Source organism: Tachypleus tridentatus, chromosome 5, assembly GCF_004210375.1.
Source record: "Tachypleus tridentatus isolate NWPU-2018 chromosome 5, ASM421037v1, whole genome shotgun sequence".
Lineage (NCBI taxonomy): Eukaryota > Metazoa > Arthropoda > Merostomata > Xiphosura > Limulidae > Tachypleus > Tachypleus tridentatus.
In genome coordinates this window covers 18370568-18393681 of record NC_134829.1, presented here as the reverse complement: position 1 = coordinate 18393681, position 23114 = coordinate 18370568, and the positions used below count along the sequence as shown (strand labels likewise).

Below are 23114 nucleotides of genomic sequence, written 5' to 3'. Positions count from 1 at the left end.
ACACGCTGACCTAATGTACTTTGGTATTTTCTTTTATGTATTATCCTTAAGGGTTGTAACTGTTGGTAATGTCCGTAGAATAAAGTTGTCTATAATTAGCTGCGTTAAAACACACATAAAAACACTGGAAATTCCTGCAGCGAAATCTCAATAACGTGTTAAGCAATACACACCAAAAACAGTATTGTTTTTTTGTTAAGAGATGTTGTCAAAATACTAAAGTGCTTATCAAACAAACGTAATAGGGTCATTGATTTAGTTTGTCATACAGAACTCATAAAATGTACAATTATACAGTATGTTGAAAATATTTCTCGACCACAATTTAACGGATCTATTCCTGAAGTATTAAATGTGCTAAAATAAATACCCATTAGTCTACTTCTATCAAAGTATTCGTTGTAAAAACTCAGGGGAAATAGTTTTGATTAAAAACTTTACGTATTACTCGAATGTATGAACATGATCTTATGTGATAAACAGATACAATTTCCTACAAAACTATTTCGTGTAACAAAACTGATCTGTTCAACCTTGATCATATGTATTTTAATAAGTAAAGTTTAAAATACGAAGCTCTTTTTTAAAAACATTTTTAATATTTTACCAATGCATAAGAGCCATTTAGTTTGTTAAACCAGGTTCGAATCCCCGTTACATTAAACTTGCTGGTCCTTTCAGCCATGAAGACGTTACAATGTTTTGGTCAATCTGACTATTCGTTGGTAAAAGAGTAGCCCAAGAGTTGGCGGTAAGTGGTGATGACTAGCTGCCTTTCTTCTAGTTTTACAATGCTAAATTAGAGACTGCTAGCGCAGATAGTCCTCGAGTAGCTTTGCGCAAAATTAAAAAAAGAAAACAGTTTGTTAAACAAACTTATGTCTCTGTTGAACATTCTGGTGTGGTATTACTTATAATGGGTACTGAAAACAAATCTATATATGTATGACAATGTAAACATAAAAGATATTTGATAATTAATTATATACAGATGTTGCAACTGAGAAAGTAAATTCGATGAGCGTTGTAAGTCACAATTCTGGCTAGAAAAGTTTCAAAATTGCAAAATGAGTTTTGGCATAGATGTAGAAAGAATGTAGACAATTGTTTTCCTATCTATGTCGTATAAGACATAACAGTTTTACAAACATTACTATTTATTAAAAACTGCAGTACCGTTGTTAACTTGTATTTGACCACAAAGTAACACAATGGAAAATCTGTATTCTATCCATTACAGGGAACTAAACATCGGATTTTAGCGTTGTAAGTCCTACTGAATTCAGGTAAAATATAACACTATACATTTATTTCAATTCTTTTTCTTAATGTCGTACTTTTTTTTCCACTAACCTACTTAATGCTGACTGACGTTGGAATTAGATATTTGCCTTAGGGCAGTTTAAACTGGAATAGAATAGGCTACTTATAATAGTGATACTGGCTTACACGGTACCATGATTTATATGTTTTGTAAAAAAAACAAACTACTTAATTTCCTTATCATTTGGGAAGCATTAATAAAAATATCACCACATTCTTTATAAGAAGGTGAAATGACCAAATTCATAAACATAATGAAAAGGAGAGACAAACTTTAAGAAACTTGTATGGAATTTTTGTGCAAAGTTACAGATGGCGTTATTTACGTATAGGTGTCCGTAATTTTGAACTAATCGACTATTGGAATGATAGTTAGTCAACATCACCCATCGCCAACTTTTAAACTTCTGTCTTGTCTAACTTAATAGTGGATTTGACAGTCATTTTTATAAGTGCAGTGACTGGCCGTGAACAATGAACTCTCGGCTTAACGTTGACTACCCCCCCCCTTGCACCAAAGGCTAGTCAATAACCGAACTGAAACATTTAAGAGTTCACAGAAAAAGTGAGAGATTCTAGTTATCTTTTGTAATGTGCTAGTATTTTTGTCATATCACGGGAGGTCAGCGCTAAGATTACTGACTAAAACAGTAAAACCTAGGGTTAGAGTTTCCGCAGTGGATACGGTATATGATGTGTATTATCAGGTCATCCCGTAAGTAATGTCCGAAAATTTAAAACAGAAAGTCATCATAATTTCTGTCTTTTTAGAAGGCTTTAATGACTGAAATATGTAGTAGGATATGTATAAAAATGTTCAGACAAATAAAAGAAACTAATCTAACACCACTTTTTTCAGATCATTAATAAAATAAACCTTTATGAAGATGGATGTGTCTGAGGAGCACATTTGGCATATAATGCTTTATGAGTTTAAAATAAAAGACAATAGTGCAGCAGAAACTATACGAACCATTCAAGGTGTTTATGGTGCGGAATATCTCTCAGAAAGAAAATGTCGAAGGTAGTTTCAGAAGTTCAGATGAGGTGACTACTGCTTAAGTGATGCGCCACGTTCAGGTCGTCCTGTTAAGTTTAATGACTTGCTGCTAGTGGTACCTGATAAAGATTGTGCTGTAACAGTTGAAGAACTAGCTTAATCCAACCCATTGAACAGTTCACAGTCATCTGCAACAGCTTGGAAAGGTGTTAAAACTTCGAAAATGGGTTCCCCATGATTTGACAGAAGCCAACCTTAGAGCAAGAGTGGGCATTTGCACTTCTCTGCACTCTCGTGAACATAACTCACTTTGTTTGTACAAGTTAGTGACTGGAGATGAAAAATGGATAAATTATAAAAATGTTAAGCATCGCAGACAATGGCTCAGTGCAGGTATATTGGCTAAAGCACAGGCTGAAATGGATCTCCACCCTAGGAAAGTCTTGCTAAGCAATTACATCATACTTCTGTTGTCAACAGTTAGAGCACTTGAATGTTCTACTGAAAGAAAATAGGCCTGCTTTGACCAATCGTAAAGATGCTGTGTTACACCAAGATAATGCACGGTTCCATCCAGCAAGGATCACATTTGCAAAGATTGAAGAGCTAGACTGGAAAAAAGTTCCACATCCTTCTTATTCTTCAGACTTTGTCCCATCTGATTATCATCTATTCCGAAGTTTGCAGAACTAGCTTAATGGAAAAAAGCTTGGAATACATGTAGTGTCAAAACTCCCCTCTCTTCATTGTTTTTTTTTTTCCAAACCCCAAGAATTTTATAGAAGTGGCATTCAGAAGCTTGTGAATCGTTATCAGAAAGTAATTAATAATAATGGGACATAAATTATTGATTAAATAAAATTAAAACGTTTCAAATTCTTTTTCTTTTTCAGAACCTAAAATTGGACATTATTTAAGGGATGACCTGATATTTCACTAAGAAAGCACTAACCCGCCAGAGTATGTTTTATATTTTTGGCTTGCTTAAATGTTTTATTAAAAAGCGATGTCCATGAAGACATATAAAGGCTTATACAAAGATAAGTTCTGGTGATTAGGACTCTTGACTCAATATGAAAGTCTTGGGTTCGAATCCGCGTCATCGACCATATTCGCTCTTTTAGCAATGGCGCTTTATAATATTATAATCAATTCCATTGTTAGTTGGTAAAACAATAGGTCAAGAGCTGGTGGTGGCTGGTGTTGACTAGGCGCCTTCTCTCTAGTACATCGCTGATAAATTAGGGATGGCTAACACAGATAGTTATTGTGTTGCTTTGCGCAAATTTTGAAGCAAAGAAACGAGTTCAAGTTTGTCAAGATGTACGTTGTAAAATTTTCCTCGCTATTCTTTGGATAATTTTGTAGTATTGGGCGCTAACGTAAAATCATGGTCATGAGACTGGGCAACATCGATGAATGTAAAAGTAGTTCCAAACAAAGCGCCCAAAAATTTCCTGTTAAGTGTAACTAATATCGGTTTATATCTGTCCTCGCTATGTTCACACACACACATGTATATAACATAAAATTTGAATTTCACAATTGTAAAACATAAATAAATAGATGTTTCGACAATCAAATGCATGGCATCTTTAAAAGTTATATTTAGAAATTTAGTGAAATATGAAATGTATTCATATGTTTGTTTGTTAATTTATTTTTTTTCTGGCAACGCGCACACAAAATGTACTCTGTAACTAAATGCATTGGTTCACATTCATCTTGTGAAAATGACACCATACTTTGCACCTTGAATTTCATTATAATAAGATATGGATCTATTTTCAACGTTAAACACGACGTCTCTTACTACCATTTCCTACCAATCATTTACTGTTTATAACACATCTGTAAAAGACAACTAATCCTATTACAAGTAACATGCAAGAGTGGTAAAAGTTTGAGAATGCGGAACCTTCTTTTATTTTACATCTATATCATGCACGTTCTTCAGATAGGTTTGATTAAGCAAAATTAATAGATATGCGTGGTTGACTAGTAACAGCTATAGTAAGTCGCTATAATTCCGCATGTTTATGCAAAAAATAAATTTGCTGTATATGAACATTTTCTGAAAATAAACGTGTGAATCATTAAAACTAGAACTATATAATTCATTCCGTATTTAGGTTTGTTGTTACTCAACCTGAATCGCAAGTTCTTACATTTGAGTACATAAATATTTTCGTTATCTTAACGTGTCTCTCTTATATACCATTCTCTAAATATAAATTCAACATGTGTTACATTTATGAATTATGATACTACATTTTGGTTTTAATTTTCAACTGTCAAGTTGTAAATCTAACGAGTCTTCTGATGAGATAGTTTTATGTTGACGGACTCACAACATTATAATTTGAGGTTTGATTCTCCGCCGTTGACATAACAGATAACCCAATGCAGCTTTTTATCTAAAACACACAAAGTACAACGGACGATAATTATAAAGCTATCTTTATCCCACTTCTGTCTTATGTAGATTTAGGACCAAAACATAACGCCCATTAAGAACATCTTTTGAAGTTAAAAGAATACTTTTGTAGGGCTTAATATATGTTTCCTAGGCCCGGCATGTCAAGCGTGTTAAGACGTGCGACTCGTAATCTGAGGGTCGCGGGTTCGCGTCCGCATCGCGCCAAACATGCTCGCCCTTTAAGCCGTGGGGGCGTTATAATGTTATGGTCAATCCCACTATTCGTTGGATTGATGACTAGCTGCCTTCCCTCTAGTCTTACACTACTAAATTAGGGACGGCTAGTACAGACAGCCCTCAAGTAGCCTTGTGCGAAATTCAAAAAACAAACAAACAAACAATATATTTCCTCGGAAGATCATTATCCAGTTAAAGTCATTATGAATTAAGTGTAAAACTACATTTTTTAAATTAAGTTTTCGAACTAGCAATTATTGTTTCTTTGTGTATTGTGTTATATAGATAAATTTCGTTCTAAAACAAAAATAAATTTGACTAAGAAAAAGGCTATGAAAAATAAAATAAATAAAAATAAATATATTTTCCCACCATTAAAAAAAAATATGTTTTGTATTAGGGTTACTAGCTGCCAAACCTAAAGAACTATTAAAATATGTTTTGTATTAGGGTTACTAGCTGCCAAACCTAAAGAACTATTAAAATATGTTTTGTATTAGGGTTACTAGCTGCCAAACCTAAAGAACTATTAATTTGCTTTAATGCTCTTTCTGTTTATATGTTTTTATGTTGACTTATAAGTATTTGTCCAACACCATTTTAGTAGCCATGGTTTTTTTAGGCTACTAGTCACTAGTCAAATTGCTTTTGTCTCTACGTGAAATAATGAAACCAGTATTTAATGCAAGCTTATAGATTTTCATTATTTTTAAAAGATTCATATGCGGATCCAGTTGCTTACAATGTTTCTAAGAACCCATGATTGAAACTAAAAGATAATATGTAATCATATTTCAACCATACTACATCTGCCATATCCAGTTCCGAGGAGACCTTTCGCACAATATCAGGGCTCATCTAACTGGCTCGGATACCACAGACAGTGTTTTAGGCGCTGTATATTTACGTATATATCACATATTTTTATGAACAATAAATGTTAGGGTGTGAAAGTTGTACGAATAAACAAATGAGCTTATAAACGTCCAACTTACGTCTTGATATCTTTTGGATACTGCAACAGTTCCTCCTGTATGTACTGATAAGTTCGACAAACACATGGCTATGACGATGAATAGTCCCTGTAAACGATTGAATCGCAAAAATTAAAAGACAAACCCGTTTAATAGCAAAAAGAAAAATAAATAATATATTTTATTTCGTTTTCCAACTAAGCATAATCTCTCTTGTTTTGAAACATTTATCGTTTTTTTTTCATTTCATTTTAAATAAATAAAAGACAATTTTATGTGAAAATATTAACAGCAACTCAAAACTAACGGTAAAAAAACCATTCAGATCTCACATTCTTACCTTTACAACCATTATGTGTGAAACGTTGCAGCGGAACCTTTCCTTTCGCTTATTTACAGTTGAATGAATTATCAGTTATTGGTAAAAAGCTATGAACCTTTAATATAAACCTTAAACAGTGACGTAGTAATTCCAGCATATTCACAAGACAGGCTCAAAAATAGCTTTATTCATTAAGTTCTTGCTGTACCAGGCGTTACTGTCACGTGCTTCGACTAACGAAAGCAAACTTGTACACTCCACCCATAACTATGACGCTTCGTTCAAACTCGTAAGACCCAAGCTCTACAACAAAAAATACATTATAAGTACTGGCCTATATGTTGATACCATGATCTATTTGTATACGTAAGGACTTGAGAAATATTTAAATGGGCCTATTTTTAACTGCAAATTGAAAAAAACAATTAGAAATCAAAATCATAGACTCACAATTGCATTTGCGCCCGACGTTATCAAATTCAGTAGTTAAATTTATGTCAGTCTCTTTGTTCGTTATCTAACTAAACCTAGGTCTCTGGGTTAATTTCAACCAAAATTTAGGGATAATAGTTTGGAACAGGGGTTATGTTAATAACATTCACAACCCCTCTACCCCCATTACTGCTGTTATTGAGTATTTATTATCTTTTACGCAAGTTAAGGTTAAGTATAATCTTTGATCGCTATGTCCTTACACAAAAAAAAAGTTCTTAAATTTTCTTTAGTACAACATGCGCAAATGGTGGAGGAGAAGGACACAAACGTCTTATGTGTATAAGAGAGTGTGCTAACACTGTGAAGGAATGCAATGCACAAACGTCTTATGTGTATCAGAAAGAGTGCTAACACTGTGAAGGAATGCAATACACAAACGTCTTATGTGTATCAGAGAGTGTGCTAACACTGTGAAGGAATGCAATACACAAACGTCTTATGTATATCAGAGAGTGTGCTGACACTATGAAGGAATGCAATACACAAACGTCTTATGTGTCTCAGAGAGTGTGCTGACACTATGAAGGAATGCAATACACAAACGTCTTATGTGTCAGAGAGTGTGCTGACACTATGAAGGAATGCAATACACAAACGTCTTATGTGTCTCAGAGAGTGTGCTGACACTATGAAGGAATGCAATACACAAACGTCTTATGTGTGTCAGAGAGTGTGCTAATACTATGAAGGAATGCTATGAAACGAAATGGCCACCAACATAGTAATAATGCATAAACACACCTGGAATTTCAACTCCAATAGCCACCTTAAGGGTGATTTGAATATCCATTTCCTGCTTTACACTAACTTCCTACTTTGACCCGTGACGTTTCAACTTCGGCCCGTAAGACACTTCTGCGGCCAATGACTTTCAATATAATTAATGACAAAAACTGTGAAAAGGACAGTAAAAACTGGGTGTTGAAAGGGGGGTAATATTGTTTGGAATTTCGCACAAAGCTACTCCAGGGATATCTGTGCTAGCCGTCCCTAATTTAGCTGTGTAAGACTAGAGGGAAGGCAGCTAGTTATCACCACCCATCGCCAACTCTTGGGCTACTCTTTTACCAACGAATAGTGGGATTGACCGTCACATTATAACGCCCCTACGGCTGGGAGGGCGAGCATGTTTGGCGCGACTCGGGCGCGAACCCGCGACCCTCAGATTACGAAGTGCACGCCTTAACGCGCTAGGCCATGCCGGGCCCTGAAAGGTGGGTAATAGAAAGCATCCCTATTGCTACCACGTTTTCGCTTTACCTTCCTACAAGGTCATTCTTACCATCACACAATGTATATCATGTTTTAAGTATATATTTATATACATATACATTGTGCGATGGCAATAATGAATAGTGTAATAATATGCTATGTTATAAATACGTTGTGTGAAAGTTAGAACTTTTGTGTTACTTATCATACCATCCACCCAAGCAGGCCCAGCATGGCCAGGTGCATGGCCAGGTGGTTAAGGTACTCGTTTCTTAATCCAAGGGTCTCGGGTTCGAATCCCCGGCACACCAAACATACTATCCCTTTCATCCGTGAAGGCGTTATAATGTTCGGTCAATTCCACTATTCGTTGATAAAAGAGTGCCCCAAGAGTTCGCGGTAGGTGGCGATGACTAGCTGTCTTCCTTCTAGTCTTACACTGCTAAATTAGGAACGGCTAGCGCAGATAACCCTCATGTAGTTTTGTGAGAAATTAAAAAAACAAACAAACCCAAACAAGAGACGGGTTATAAAGGTTGGTAGTTCATATGTCTTTCTACTTCTTCAGCAACATTAATATAGAACAAAATCCTTCAAGAATTTGAATATTTTTCTAATATATATTTCAATTTTATTTCTAAGTGCAACATATTAAGCAATAAAGACAGAATGTAAGTAGTGAAAAGAATAAACGTCTTAAATTGATAAATATTGAGTACTCGTACAATAATCGGTGTCCTTATGACACACTATAATTAAATGACCAAGATTAATAGCTCTTTATAACTTTCACTATAAGAAAAGAAATCAAAACATTTAGTTTTAAAATAACGATGAAGTTACGCGATCGAACTAAGAATGGAAATTATTATTTTTCAATTCACGATTTTTTCAACCTAACGTTGACAAGGCAGTGCATTAAACATTTTGTTAACCAAAGATATTTTTTTTAAGAAGCAAAATCATTTTGCATGATGGTAAGTAGGTTTTTCAAACAGTTCGTTACTCTCTTCTGAAATCTTCCTATTTTATATTCCTGTCGTTTCTGTTGCGCTGCATTTCAAATGTTTTGAATGAATGATAAAAAAATGTTTATTTCATTTCTTTCTGTCACGGAGAATTTCACACTGTAGTATTTCATGGTTTATAAATACGTACGTGTGTATATGAACCAAAACCTGATCTACATTGTGAAATTTAAAACTAGAGCTGTTACTCATAACAAATTTCAACTATATAAACTTACCAAACTTTCATGAATAACGATCGAAATAAATAAAAATAAAACTTAAAATTATACCAATTGTGTCAATAAACTGAAAAAAATGAAGGTTTTTAAAGATAAAAATGTGTGGGATAACATTGTATGTGAAAATATTAAATATTTCATTTAGAAGATAAAATAAAAACAAAAAATACACACATAAATTAATAACATAATAAAAGTTATGAAAGACTAGTTATGGTTAAAATGTGTGCTTTAACTAGCAACATCACAACACTTAATATCATTCGCTGTACGAAGACAACTCTATGGTAATCACCTCAAAGCATTTCAAGAAAGTTTAAAACTAACATCCTAGCAGAAAATAATTTGTTGGTTAGAGTCATCCTTAATTTTTATCCTTGTTAGAAATCCAACCACCATCCTAAGTATATATATATATATCAGAAAGAGTAAAAGATATATATATGTGTGTATAATTGATAGATAAATTCTAAAGCTCAGTATATGAAAAAAAATCATGTAGATGTGCAGTTCGTTCTTCTTCAGAACAGAATCTCGTTGGGCTACCAACTGTGTCCAACGTAAAAAATGGAAATCCGAACCTTTGCGTTGTAAATTTATAACTTACCGCTGTCCCACCGGGGTACTATATAAGTATGGAAAAACAGACAAAGCAACACAAAGAAAGCCGACGTTAGAGGGAAAGGTATACACGATCACTCAGTATGATCGAGAACTTGATAGAACTAGTGATTAGGGTACTCGACTTACAATCTGTGAGTCGCAAGTTCGAGTCCCTTCATCGAACCGGTTCATATACATTCTTTCAGCCGTGAGGGTGTTATAATGCGACGGTCAATCCTGTTATTCGTTGCTAAAGAGTAGCTTAAGAGTCAACGGTAGATACAGTTGACTAGCTGTCTCCCCATTAGTCTGTCAGTGCTAAATTAGGGACCGTGGAACAGATGACCTTCATGGCAAATTTATATAAATAAAATAATAAATTGGAACTACGCTACAGAAATATATTTTGCAATATGTAAATGTTAATTAAAATATAAGCAGAGGATAGATACTCCATGTAACAGTTTTGGTATTTTAGACAAAATTTCAAGAAGAGTTTGTTGTTTCTGTACAGTCATGTAAAACTGCTTAAGGGATATCTATAGCAGCTGTTACTAATTTTGTGGTGGTAACACTTGAGTGACAACAGCTAGTAAACAACAGTAGTGCCAATATGTCTAACCAAAAAGTGGGATTTTACCGTCACCCTTATAACGCACACAAAGTATGGCACTCTAAACACTGAACCATGATCGGCTTTCATGAAGAAAGAAACCCAGGAACCCTGAGACTGTTAAAAAAGGTTTCGAAAATACGAAGATATGATGATGATAGGAAAATAATTAAAGAATTAAAAGAAAGTCTTAAATTGAAAATAAAATATCCTCATCTAAAATATTGGATTGTGATAATTCAAATATATCGTTGGGAATGAGGCTACCCAAATAACTGAACAATACACTCATATGTTTATTAATATAAGCGTAATAAACGCATATTTAAATGATTATACAGACTGCCAGATTGATTTTTAGTTTGGTTTGTTTTGGATTTCGCGCAAAGTTACTTGAGCGCTTTCTGCGGTTTCTGGGGTTGTAAGTACGCAAAAATACAGCTGTATCACTGGAAGCCCCTTGATTTGGCGGCTCTTCACATACGAGTGAAACACCCAAATGTCTTCTTGTAAGATACAATTGTCCATTTAGCTCAGCGATAAGTCTTATAGCGTAAAAAAGTCGATTTACGGTACCTGTGGTTAGCAGAGCAAGGATAGTCAATTGTGTAGCTTTCTGTTTGACATCAAACAATCTAATTAAGATCTAATCATGGATCCTGAAAATTCTGGAGTGTTTTAGTTCCCGTAAATTACTTCAAAATAATAAATATATCATGGTTATGCGATGATACCACTATACAGTAAAGACTAAATAATCGATAGTTTGCATATCACATTACACAAAATATCATCAGATGTCTGATTTGTATACCAGTGAATTACCGAAGCGATATTAGTGCTTCGATGTTTCCAATTTCTATTACCCTATAATTTTTTTATAATTCATTTTCATAATGTCAGTATAGTCACCATTTGAATGTCCAAATATATGACACTGACCAATAATTAATTTTATATTAAAGCTGTTGATATTGACTACGAAGTTCAGAAACTGAAATGTTCAAAATAATCGCGAAGAAATCTTAGAAAAACTCTTCCGATGGTAACCAGAAAAATTAACATGAATCAGTTATTTCTCCATTATTTATTGTATTTCAAATCAATAGAATTTAGGTTTTCATGTTTTACAATTAAAAGCACAATCTCATTTTACAAAATGACACATGGATTTGAAAGTGTATATTCGAATAATATGGAAAACAGTTCCATGTGTTTAGAAATGGTCTATACTGTTATTGCTTTTAGCACAATTACCTATTTGTGCTCTGTCCACTGCGGGAATTGAGCTTCGGTCATTACCGTTGTAAGCCCGGACACTCACCTCTGACACATCGGGGTATATTTTCCAGAGAAAAATATAAGCTTTAGTCTTACGTACTATGATTACAGATCATTGGGTACATTATATTAAAAGAATTTTAGTACGTAATTCAGAAAGTCACAGGACAACGATAGTATATAATAATGGTGGAATGGCTTGAATGAAAACTTCAAAACCAGACGTTTTGTACAAAGGTTTGAAGGTGAACAAAGATCAGACGTATTTGGAATGTAACATGTCTTTATACCCACGAACACATTATGATAATTAGTTGAGGAGAAATATATATATTATTTGTAATTTCTGAAGCTGCGATTTAATCAGAATAATTCATCAGTGCCATTCCTCTTATAGTATTTGGTGGTTGATAAAACTTATTACATTTAAGAATGACCAAATAATTAAACTTTATCATAGGATGTATGATAGACGTAATGTTAGTAGCCCCGGCATTGCCAAGTGGTTAAGTTTGTTTTTCCTATGCAGTAAATATAGTCAGTAAGATACTAGTCACAATAGTAGTACTAGCTGTTATTATTTAGTTTGATCTACTTCATAAATAATATTTTAAACTGGTTTTGTTCTTCTGATGAAGAAATAGTAATTAAATAGTAATGTAAATAGTTATCATGAACAAATACTTTTCACTTTCTTTAACCTAAAAGTATTAAACTTTATATTCTATTTACCATTGTTTAAAATAGTAGCCTACAAAACAATAGCAAAAAATCTTTCATCTCATAAAGTTCTCTATAGATATATAACAGTGAAATTTCTTGACTCAAATTCAAATTGCGTTCCTTGACGGGGTTAATACATCAAAGTTACCAACGAATTTGTTTGTTTGTTTTAGAATTTCGCGCAAAGCGACACGAGAACTGTCTGCGCTATCCGTCCCTGATTTTGCAGTGAAAGCTAAAGGTAGGCAGCTAGTAATCACCACCTACCGCAAACTCTTTTACATACGAATAGTGGGATTGACCGTCACATTATAACGTACCCACAGCTGAAAGGCGAGTATCTTTGGTGTGACAGGGATTCGAACCCGCGACTCTCAGATTACGAGTCCAGTACCTCAACCACCTGGCCATGCCGGGCCTCCAATGAATTTACCTGGAAAAGAAACTATCAAATCATAATTCTGTACTTATATGATATTTTTCTTGTAAAAAAAGACTTTATTTACTAAATCCCATGTCTTATTTTTATTTAAGTCAGTTTTTTCACAGCAAAATTATAAACCAAAGTATTTTTATTTCATTGCACATTAAACAGCTAGTCAATCATATTTATTAGAAAATAGCATGTGGTAGCTAGTCTCTGAAATCATGAGATAACTAGTTTGGATGAATAACGAAAATAATATAAACATTATTAGTTTTTTTCAGCCCAGTTTACTCTAACATGTATATATATAACCAATAACGTAAACAATGTTGCTTTTACTTTTATCACATATTGAGTTCATACTTCCAACATTTCCACCGCAAGTAAACTTCATTGGGAGGATATCATGAAAGAAACTCTTATAAAAGTGTTTTATTTCTCTTTAAGAAACTGTGAAAGCAACAGATAACAGCGAAAGAAGAAACACCTTAGCTTTTATTTTTTCCACACTACATAAGTGAAATAAAAAAGGGAGATTTTCCTATGCATTTTAAACCTCCTTCAGATACTCTTAAAATTTTAAAAGAGAAGCCTTTACTGAAATTCATGTAATTAATAATATGTGCCATTATCGTCTCGATAAAAAAGAAATTGTAACGCAACAAGTAACTGAAACTCAATTTCAGTTTTTTTTCTCCACGACTTTCTTGAATTGATATCTTTCATTTATGAAATTAAAAACATTGGATTAAAAAACGTTTACAAGATACATGATATTGACATTAGGATATATTCATTCAATGTAAACGTGTAAATAAAATTTCATATTTTTACTGTCAGTTCTCTTCCCTTTGGTTCAAATTAAGTGCCTATAATGTTAACATTTGGTATTCGATCTTAGGATGGCGCGCATTACGGATATATTTTAGCTTAAGAACAAACTATTAACCTGAGGACTATAAACACACATAATAGTCTTGTGACAAACTGGTTTAATGTCTCTCAATAAACATACAATGAGTAGATTTTATTCTACGGTAAGAGCTTTTCACTGCGAGCTTTCAGCTACGTTACTGTAGTCATCATTAAGCTAAAGGGAATACAAATTTAAAGTAAGTACAAGTGGTGTAATTGAAACATTAAATGCTAGTCTTGTGAAAACAACAGAGGTTTATACATTGTGCCTGCTTATGTGTAGTCCTTATGCTCTTTAAACTAACCACATGTTCAAACTGTCTTGTTCTAATTTAGTTGAACAACAAGTGCTTATCTCAAGTTTTCCAATGTCAGTAACTAGTTAAGTATGTATGTTTCTCAGATTTAAAACAGTGTCCTCGTGTCTGTATATGAAAGTATTCATCTTAAGGCAAATTGAATGTTCTACTTAAATAGTTGGAAAGCTGTTGTATAATTAATAGTTTGCTGCATTTTTTGTTATATCGGAAGTGTTCATGTAATTGACCATATTGGAAATGTCACATTCTCAAGTAGTGAATATACTTGCTATATTTTCATCTTATTTATATCACACTTTCATTACATTTTTGTATTAATTATTTTATAGTAAAGGTAGGTTGCAAAATTATATATATTTTAATTTTATTATTTTTTATAAGTCTACTTGCGCCACCTTTTATGAAGAACTCAAACTACACGACAAATTAAGTTTGCTTCTTCTTCTTTTTTTACACCTTATGTAAGAGCTTATTTTATATTTATGTTGAAAGGTTATCAGAGGTGAAAGCCTCTGATAGTCCATCGGCATGTCCAAAGGCTTATAAAATAACAAAAAAGAAAATCGGGTTTCCATAACAGATATGCCATTCTGTAGCCACGTGCTTACGAATGAACAAAATTTGGTTAATGAGGTTCCTTATTAATGTTATTACTGATCACATATTAGCTCATGGTTTGGAGATTACTGAGTTGATTAAATGACGAGTTCCAAAATTAATTATTCATTTCGATTATCATAATAAGGTTTATAATTCTGGATAATTTTAAGGATAAATGTTGAGTTATAAGTTCCATTTTTCGCATCAAATAATAGCTTATCCTTACCCGAAGTGAAATATCAAAATATTTGTAGGAGGCCTAAACGAATTTGTAAACAATTATGTTGACTTGGAATTTTCTAACCAGTTAAAAAACACAAACTCAATATAAACAATTTCCTTTTACTCAATGAAAGTACAAAGAGAAACAAAAAACATAATATGAGCGATGAAAATTATCATAAAAACGTTAACTGAAGAGAAGTTGTAGATTTCCTATCTTTGACAATTAGATAACTTTTTCGAAACATGAGATGCTCAAATCCTGAGTTAGAGTAGTTTTAAAAGTAAAATGATTTCGTTTTCTTTCAGTGTTGTTTGTTTGTTTCGAATTTTGCGCAAAGCTACTCGAGGGCTATCTGCGCTAGCCGTCCCTAATTTAGCAGTGTAAGACTAGAGGGACGGCAGCTAGTCATCACAACCCACCGCCAACTCTTGGGCTACTCTTTTACCAACGAATAGTGGGATTGACCGTCATATTATAACGCCCCCACGGCTGAAAAGGCGAATATGTTTGGTGCGACCGGGATTCGAATCCGCGACCCTCGGATTAGAAGTCGAACGCCTTAACACACTTGGTCATGCCGGGCCTAACTAACTTATAACCAGGAGCAAACACTCAATATAACCAAGAAAGAGCATACCGATCGTGTTCCACTTGTGCTAACATACCATTAAACCAATCAGAAGATAAAAGATATTATACTAAACAATTACACAATACATACTGAAGACATTACCACTAAATCATTTTTCAAGGATCTACCAATTATTTATTACAGATATGACAAAAGCCTAAAAGAAATCCTGGTGCACAATAATCGTAAACAAGAACAAAATGTTATTCCAGCCACTCACACATGTAAGCCCCCTAGTGACACAGCGGCATGTTCTCGGACTTACAACGCTATAAATCAGGTTTCGTTACCTGTGGTAGCCAGAGCACAGACAGCCCATTGTGTAGTTTTGTGCTTAACTTCAAACAAACAAAAACACATATAAATCAAAAGGAGTGTCACTTGCCCACAGGTACAAGGAAAAAACATAACTTTCGACGTAAAACAGTCTTTATATATCGTTTTCAGTATAATTTTCAAAAAAATGCAATAGTTTATACACTGGATAGGCCCGACATGGCCATAGCCTGGTGGTTAAGGATCTCAACTCGTAATCTGAGGTTTGTGGGTTCGAATCCCAGTCATACCAAATATGCTCGCCCTTTCAGCAGTGGGTGCGTTATAAAGTGACAGTCAATCCCATCATTAGTTGGTAAAAGAGTAGCCCTAGAGTTGCCAGCGGGTGGTAAGGACCAGCCACCTTCCATCTAGTATTAAACTGCAAAATTAGGGACAGATAAAACAGATAATTCTCATGTAGCCTTGTGCGAAATTTAAAACAAACCAAACTCTTGTAATAAATTAAACAAATAATCAAAACACAAATATAATAGCTTTGGTACGATTTATATAGATTAAGGAGAGGTGTACGAATAAAAGTGGCAGATATTATTTAAATGCGAAACTAAAATGGTTCAGTAAATATATTTTAATTAAATTAACATTCTCCAGATAGCTGACTTTCTCTCAAATCAGGTTCATGTACCTACCCGCTTAAAACTTACATTAAACTCAGTGTTGAAAATAACTTTAGTTCACTTATCTATTATTACCTGAAGGCAAGAGAGGAGATCTATATGTTAGGAAACAGATTTCAATTCGTTGTGAATCCTAAAAACTAAGCTAAAACCTTTCCAGCATTTTCAGGATAGAACGTGAGAAAAGTACTTTTATTTTTAACTAAAATTTGCATGTCATATATATAGTGTGGTAATGCTCCTGCCATCTATGTTTATTTTGTTTAATTAAAATTAAAAAAAATTATTTTATTACTGTCTGTAATGGAAGAGAGAAACAATAAGGGGTGTCTCGTACAACTGCATATCCATGCACTTGATAAAATCGTGGTTCAAAGATAACAGACTTTGATCAAAACATAGAGAACACAGCTTATATCATTCTTAAACTCATTACTATGAAACACACGCATAAATAACTAATTCTCACTTCGTATAAGTATTTTTTTTTCATAAAATCTGAACAAGTTTCTTTGGGAGATGATGGACTTCTTTTTGTCGCTATTAACATTTTTATGCGCATCTGTAAATGTGAAAAATTCCACAGATATTTAAGCTTTGTGAAAAATTTGTGACAGTCAGACACTTTAATATTTCTAGACGTGAATATATGATTTCGAACTAAAGAATTTTTAATTTATTTATTTTAACCATACATGTGAATTTCTAATAAGAATAACGTTACAAGTGCTTACTACGATAACTTTCGAAGTTTTCATAAAAACATAAAGTTTTCCCTCTTTGTCTCACGTACATATCATGTGTATGTCAAGCTAACATTTACTGCTTTTAAATTAAAGTTAATCTGGTTATCCGGTATTAATTCGTGGAACGGTTATAAATTTGTTTGTTTTGTTTGTTTGTTTTTGAATTTCGCACAAAGCTACTCGAGGGCTATCTGTGCTAGCCGTTCCTAATTTAGCAGTGTAAGACTAGAGGGAAGGCAGCTAGTCATCACCACCCACCGCCAACTTTTGGGCTACTCTTTTACCAACGAATAGTGGTATTGATCGTAACATTATAACACCCCCCACGGCTGATAGGGCGAGCATGTTTGGCGCGACGGGGATGCCAACCCGCGACCCTCAGATTACGAGTTGCACACCTTAACACACTTGGCCATGCCGGGCCCGGTTATAACTAGAAGCACTTGTTTCACGGTTATTCTTTTCATTTCTCACAACATTATATTTGTATTCTGTAATCTAAAATCAATAAATATTTTCTCATGACATGACAAATTAAATTTTGTTTTCAGGAAAAATAAAAGCCATTACTTTCTCACCATTGGATAAGTTTAATGTAGAGTAGTAAGGAATAGAACACCCACAGTTGCTTCTATTTTGAATTTATAAATGTTCTTCAGGAACACTCCTTATGACGTAGCAGCCGGTGTATGTCTGTTGAAGATTCGTAATCTGAGGTACATAGTTTCGAATCCTCGTCCTACCAAACATGCTCGCTCTTTCAGCCGTGGGGTCGTTAAAATATGACTGTTAATCTCATTATTCGTTGGTAAGTGAGCAGCCCAAGAGTTTGCGGTGGGTGGTGACGACTAGCTGCCTTCCCTATAGTCTTACAATGCTAAATTAGGGAAGGCTAACGCAGATAACCCTTGTGTGGCTTTGCGCAAAATTCTAAACAAACAAAACTTATATTACATCATTTTGGAGAGTGTCGTGTTAACCGCTTAATGGTGCTAGTGTCTGCTGGAGTCCCTCACGGAAGTTATAGGACAACTAACAGAAAGACGTATTTACATAAAAAGAACTGAATATGAATAGATTAATTCAAAATTTAAGAGTAATTTTATGGTTTTCTTCGTATAATTATAACGTTATAAAATAAATAATTAACTTTTCTTCATTTATAAATTAAAACTCGTATGTTTTATTGTCGAGAGTAAGTACATGTTTTGCCATGTTATACAAATGCAACAATAAAACATTTACTTATATTAAACATAAGTAAATGTTTTAAATATGTTGCATATAATATGTTTTTTATCGAATTGATACTTGTTAGTTTGTAGTTTTTATGTATACTGATTACATTACCAGCAGTAGCTTTAGGTGAGATAGAATACAAAGTTTGTGTTGGTCTAACAAATATTTCCAGGTGAAATTACATACGTTTCAAACTTAGATACTTTATCGTTAATGGAGGGAAACATAACGATTTAGCCATTTATAACATTATCAGAAAAGGTTTTAGTAAAGTTTTGTCAACCTAATATTTTCTTATCATTTATTTTAAACTCAAGTTAACTTTTAAATGTTGTTAATTAAATATGTACAATTAAACAAAACCTGCGTAGATATTACTTCTTGATGGATTTATATTTACATCTTTCTTCAGTAGACTATTTTTCTCTCGTCAATTTCAGCTCAACATTATTAGTAATAAACAGGAAATTAACCGATGTATGTAAATATCATATCTCAGATAATTTAATGTGAAATAAGCGCCATCGTGTGTTCAAAAGCAGATTCATTTAACAAACAAAAATCTTGCGTGCAAAACATTTTTCTATGTAAGAAAATATACTCAAAGCTTATTCAAATATTGAAAGAGCTACATTTGTAAAGAATAGAATAGTATACAGATTGAAATAAACAAACTTCGGAAAATTATTGCTTGTTTTTTGAATTTCGCGCAAAGCTTATCGAGGGCTATCTGCGCTAGCCGTCCCTAATTTAGCAGTGTAAGACTAGATGAAAGGCAGCTAGTCATCACCACCCACCGCCAACTTTTTACCAACGAATAATGGAATTGACCGTCATTTTATAACGCCCTCACGGCTGAAATGGCAAGCATGTATGGTGCGACGGGAATTCGAACATGTAACCCTCTGATTAGAAGTCAAACGCCTTAACACACTTGGTCATACCGGGCCAGTTAAAAGTTTACGGACTTACACCACTGTTTCGATTCTCTGTGGTAACACCACAGATAGACCAAAGTAGTTTTTCTCTGAAGCAAATACACAAATAGACAATCTATATTTTCATCTCTTTGAGTAACATTTTTGTAGTAATCTACTTATTATTGTTCAAAGGTAATGCTGTCTAAAATATATATATATGCTCGCAAGGAAATATTTCTTTGAAAGAGAATGAAAAACAGTTGTTGGTAAAATTTTTCTTTGTTGAAGTACAAACTTGAGTGTTTTTCATCTGCTCGAGTCGTTGGACGATCTTTCACTTCAGGTAGGTTTGTCTTTTCAATTGCACGCCTTTATCACACATTGAAACTTACCAGAACTAAGTCGTAAACAGGCTTCCTATTGCATTGTCACAAAAAGAACGTTATTCCCGTGAGATATCAAGAATATTTGTTGCCTTTTTTTACTGTATCAATATAAACCGAAGTAAATGAGTAATATATCCACATTCTTCGCATTCTTAAGTGATTATATATATATATATATCCCTATTTTCACAAGACGTCGTCATAGCATATTTCTTAAATGAAAATCGATTTGTTTCACAATTCTTATGTATGAAAGCACATTATTGGTTTATTTAAATTCATTTTTAATAAAGTAAATTATATATATTTTAGCAACTATATATATATATTATTGTATGTGCATCTAATACAAATTTAAATATTAATTTATTTCATAAAGTTATTTACTTTTTAAAAATTACATTTTATAAGATACTGGTCTCTTAGTCAACCCTATGAACTTTGTTTTCATTGTTGTTATTTCTAATTGACAAAGATTAACCCCGAAACTCCGACTTACTAAATTAAAAGCTTCAACATTTCGTGTTTCATTTTTTCATTTTCTTTAAAGATATATTTCATAACTTTTTATATTATTTATATTAAATTTCAACACGAAATATACACATTTCTCGCACATAGTCAAATCATTTCTTCTTTGTCATGAATGTTGGTTACAAAAACGCTAAAGTTGTCTTGTAGAAAGACCTAAGTGTAAAGTAAACTTTTTTATTAAATATAAAATCTTCAATTTTAATTCCCTTTAAGCGCATAGATGGCAGCACAAAAGGGAAACAAATTTGTAATATTGTCTTAAACGTTTTTAGTGTCAAATAATTTGAAATAAACGAATAAAATAATACATTACCGTATTTGCCACTGTATAAGACGACCCTAGATTTTTTGAACAAATTTTGTATTTCTTTGAGATTCTATATATAGGACAAGACGACCTCTATTGTCAAGCAACTCCAGGATGTTACAAACGTGACAAACAACTTGACAAGGTTTTCATCACAGTTGAATTCCTTTTCTTGTTTGTTTGTTTTAAATTTCACGCAAGGTTACACGAGGGCTATCTACGCTAGCCGTTCCTAATTTAGCAGTGTAAGACTAGAGGGAAGGCAGCTAGTCATCACCACCCACCGCCAACTCTTGGACTGTTCTTTTACCAACGAATAGTGGGATTGATCATCACTTTATAACGCTCCAACGGCTGAAAGGGTGAGCATGTTTGGTACGACGGGGAATCGAACTCTAGCGATCCTCAGATTCCGAGTCGATATTTCGTTTAAGTTTTTATATTATTTATATGTAAATAAGTCATGCAAACACGTACAAATTTGGACGAAATAATCTTGTAAGCACATTTTTCTTGTAGTATGAGCGTATAACATTTAAGTCGATGATGCTACAAGAAAGCAACAATATTTAGAGATATTCAGCAAATTAAAAAAAAACAAACTTCAATATGTCCTAAATTATTGTACTACATTAAGAGATTTAAATCTCTTGTAAATTACTAAAGTTCTTTATAATTCATTCAAATAATCCGTAGATCGTGAAAGTTATGAGAATGCAGAAGTTCTTAGGGTATATAAAGCATAATATAACTAGACTGCATTAGCCTAACCAAACTAAAGTATCTTTAAAGATATCAAAAGCAATGCTTAATAGCGTATAAGCACTTCATTTTTGTTGTTGTTGTTTTAGGTTTTCAAGCAACATTATACTCTCTTCATCAAAGCACGTGCTATATCACGCCTAACCATGCGAAGCACGTTCTATTTCAGAAAAACGGGTGTGATACAATATAATAAGTTTTTGTCAAGAAGAACATATGACAATATTTCAACCAGACTTTTCTGCACGCTGCACTAGACGAGGCCTTTCACTTAATATTATAGATTACATAGCTAATTAGGGCAGCCTAAGGAAAGTGCGAGTTGACGCCCTCTTTCGGTCTGTTGTTTATAATAGATAAGGTCTTGTGGTAAGTGTATTTCGAGCTGAGGAAACATGATATTTAAAAGATAACGTGTGTGTGTTTCCTTATTGCAAAGCCACATCGGGTTATCTGCTGAGGGAAATCGAACCCCTAATTTTAGCGTTGTAAATCCGTAGACATACTGCTGTACTAGCGGGGGCTTAATAGATAATAAGTAACTTATTACATCATGATAATACTTTACTGATCTAATCCACGTTTATTTTAATAAATGGAAAATGTACTGTTATTACTATTTGCGCTATTAAAACATTGTACTTTAATTTAGATGGATATCGCATATGTAATTTATTTCGTCGCAGAGAAGAGTCTGTGTAATTGTTCGTCATCTTTCAAAAGGCAAACATATTTTATTTTCATTTTTATTTACACTCACGTATCGTAGAATAAAGCTTTTTCCTTAATAACAACAACAACAATGTGCTTCAAAGATAAACTTACAACGTAATGCACTATTATTATCAATATTTTTGTTTAATATGCTGTAATCGTCCTTCTCGGGCATAGAAATTATTCATTTATAAAAGAGATAGGATGTATCAGACTTTCTAACTAATTAATGTATTGGCATGGCCAGGTGGTTAAGGCACTCGACCCGTAATCCACGAGTTGCGGGTTCGAATCCCCGTCACACCAACCATGCTTGGCCTTTCAAGCGTGGGGGCGTTATAATGTTACGGTAGATTCCACTATTTGTTGGCAAAAGAGTAGCCCAAGAGTTGGCGGTGTGTGGTGATGACTTGCTGCCTTCCCTGTAGTATTACACCGCTAAATTAGGGACGGTTAGCGCAATTAGCCCTCGTGTAGCTTTGCGCGAAATTCAAACCAATTAATATATTTCTTACATACAACTGTTGTGCCGTTCTCTTTACATATTTTAGTAAAATATTATATACATATATATATGAGAGAAGTTAGTTAAATTTGCTAACATCTAAATGTTAAATATTTATATCACTGGGAAAGTTCTTGCACTTTCTTTTGATTAAATTTTCTGCCTAACTTCACTCTTAAACGGTCCCCCGTTAGTACAGCGGTATGTCTCCGGATTTAAAACGCTAAAATCAGGGGGTTCGATTCCCCTCTATGGGCTCAGGAGATAGCCCGAGGTGGCTTTGCTATAAGAAAACACACACACTCTTAAACGATGCTGATTAAATCACCGTCGTTATATCATAATCAAAATTGAATCAAGACATCTAGAAACTTCTAAGCGAAAAATAACTCTACAACTTGGTCAAAAGTAATGCTTCCCTCTAGAATTACATTATTCATAAAGTCGAATGAAACCTGTTAAAATGTTACGTTTA

General features: G+C 33.6%; 1 protein-coding gene across 2 annotated transcripts in view; it reads right to left on the bottom strand.

Moving 5' to 3' along the window:
• Positions 1 to 16720, bottom strand: part of LOC143250235 (uncharacterized) — a 33994-nt gene extending 17274 nt beyond the window's left edge. Inside the window, exons 1-3 of one of the 2 annotated variants that reach the window (XM_076500714.1) lie at positions 16602 to 16706; positions 6294 to 6578; positions 5975 to 6061 (exon numbers count right to left, since the gene is read on the bottom strand). In XM_076500714.1, coding sequence (XP_076356829.1) covers positions 5975 to 6061; positions 6294 to 6305 — 99 coding nt within the window. In that variant the 5' untranslated portion in view covers positions 6306 to 6578; positions 16602 to 16706. Of the gene's footprint in view, positions 1 to 5974; positions 6062 to 6293; positions 6579 to 16601 lie in introns of both variants that reach the window. The other variant, XM_076500715.1, reaches the window with a different exon arrangement.
• Positions 16721 to 23114: the final 6394 nt, after the last annotated feature.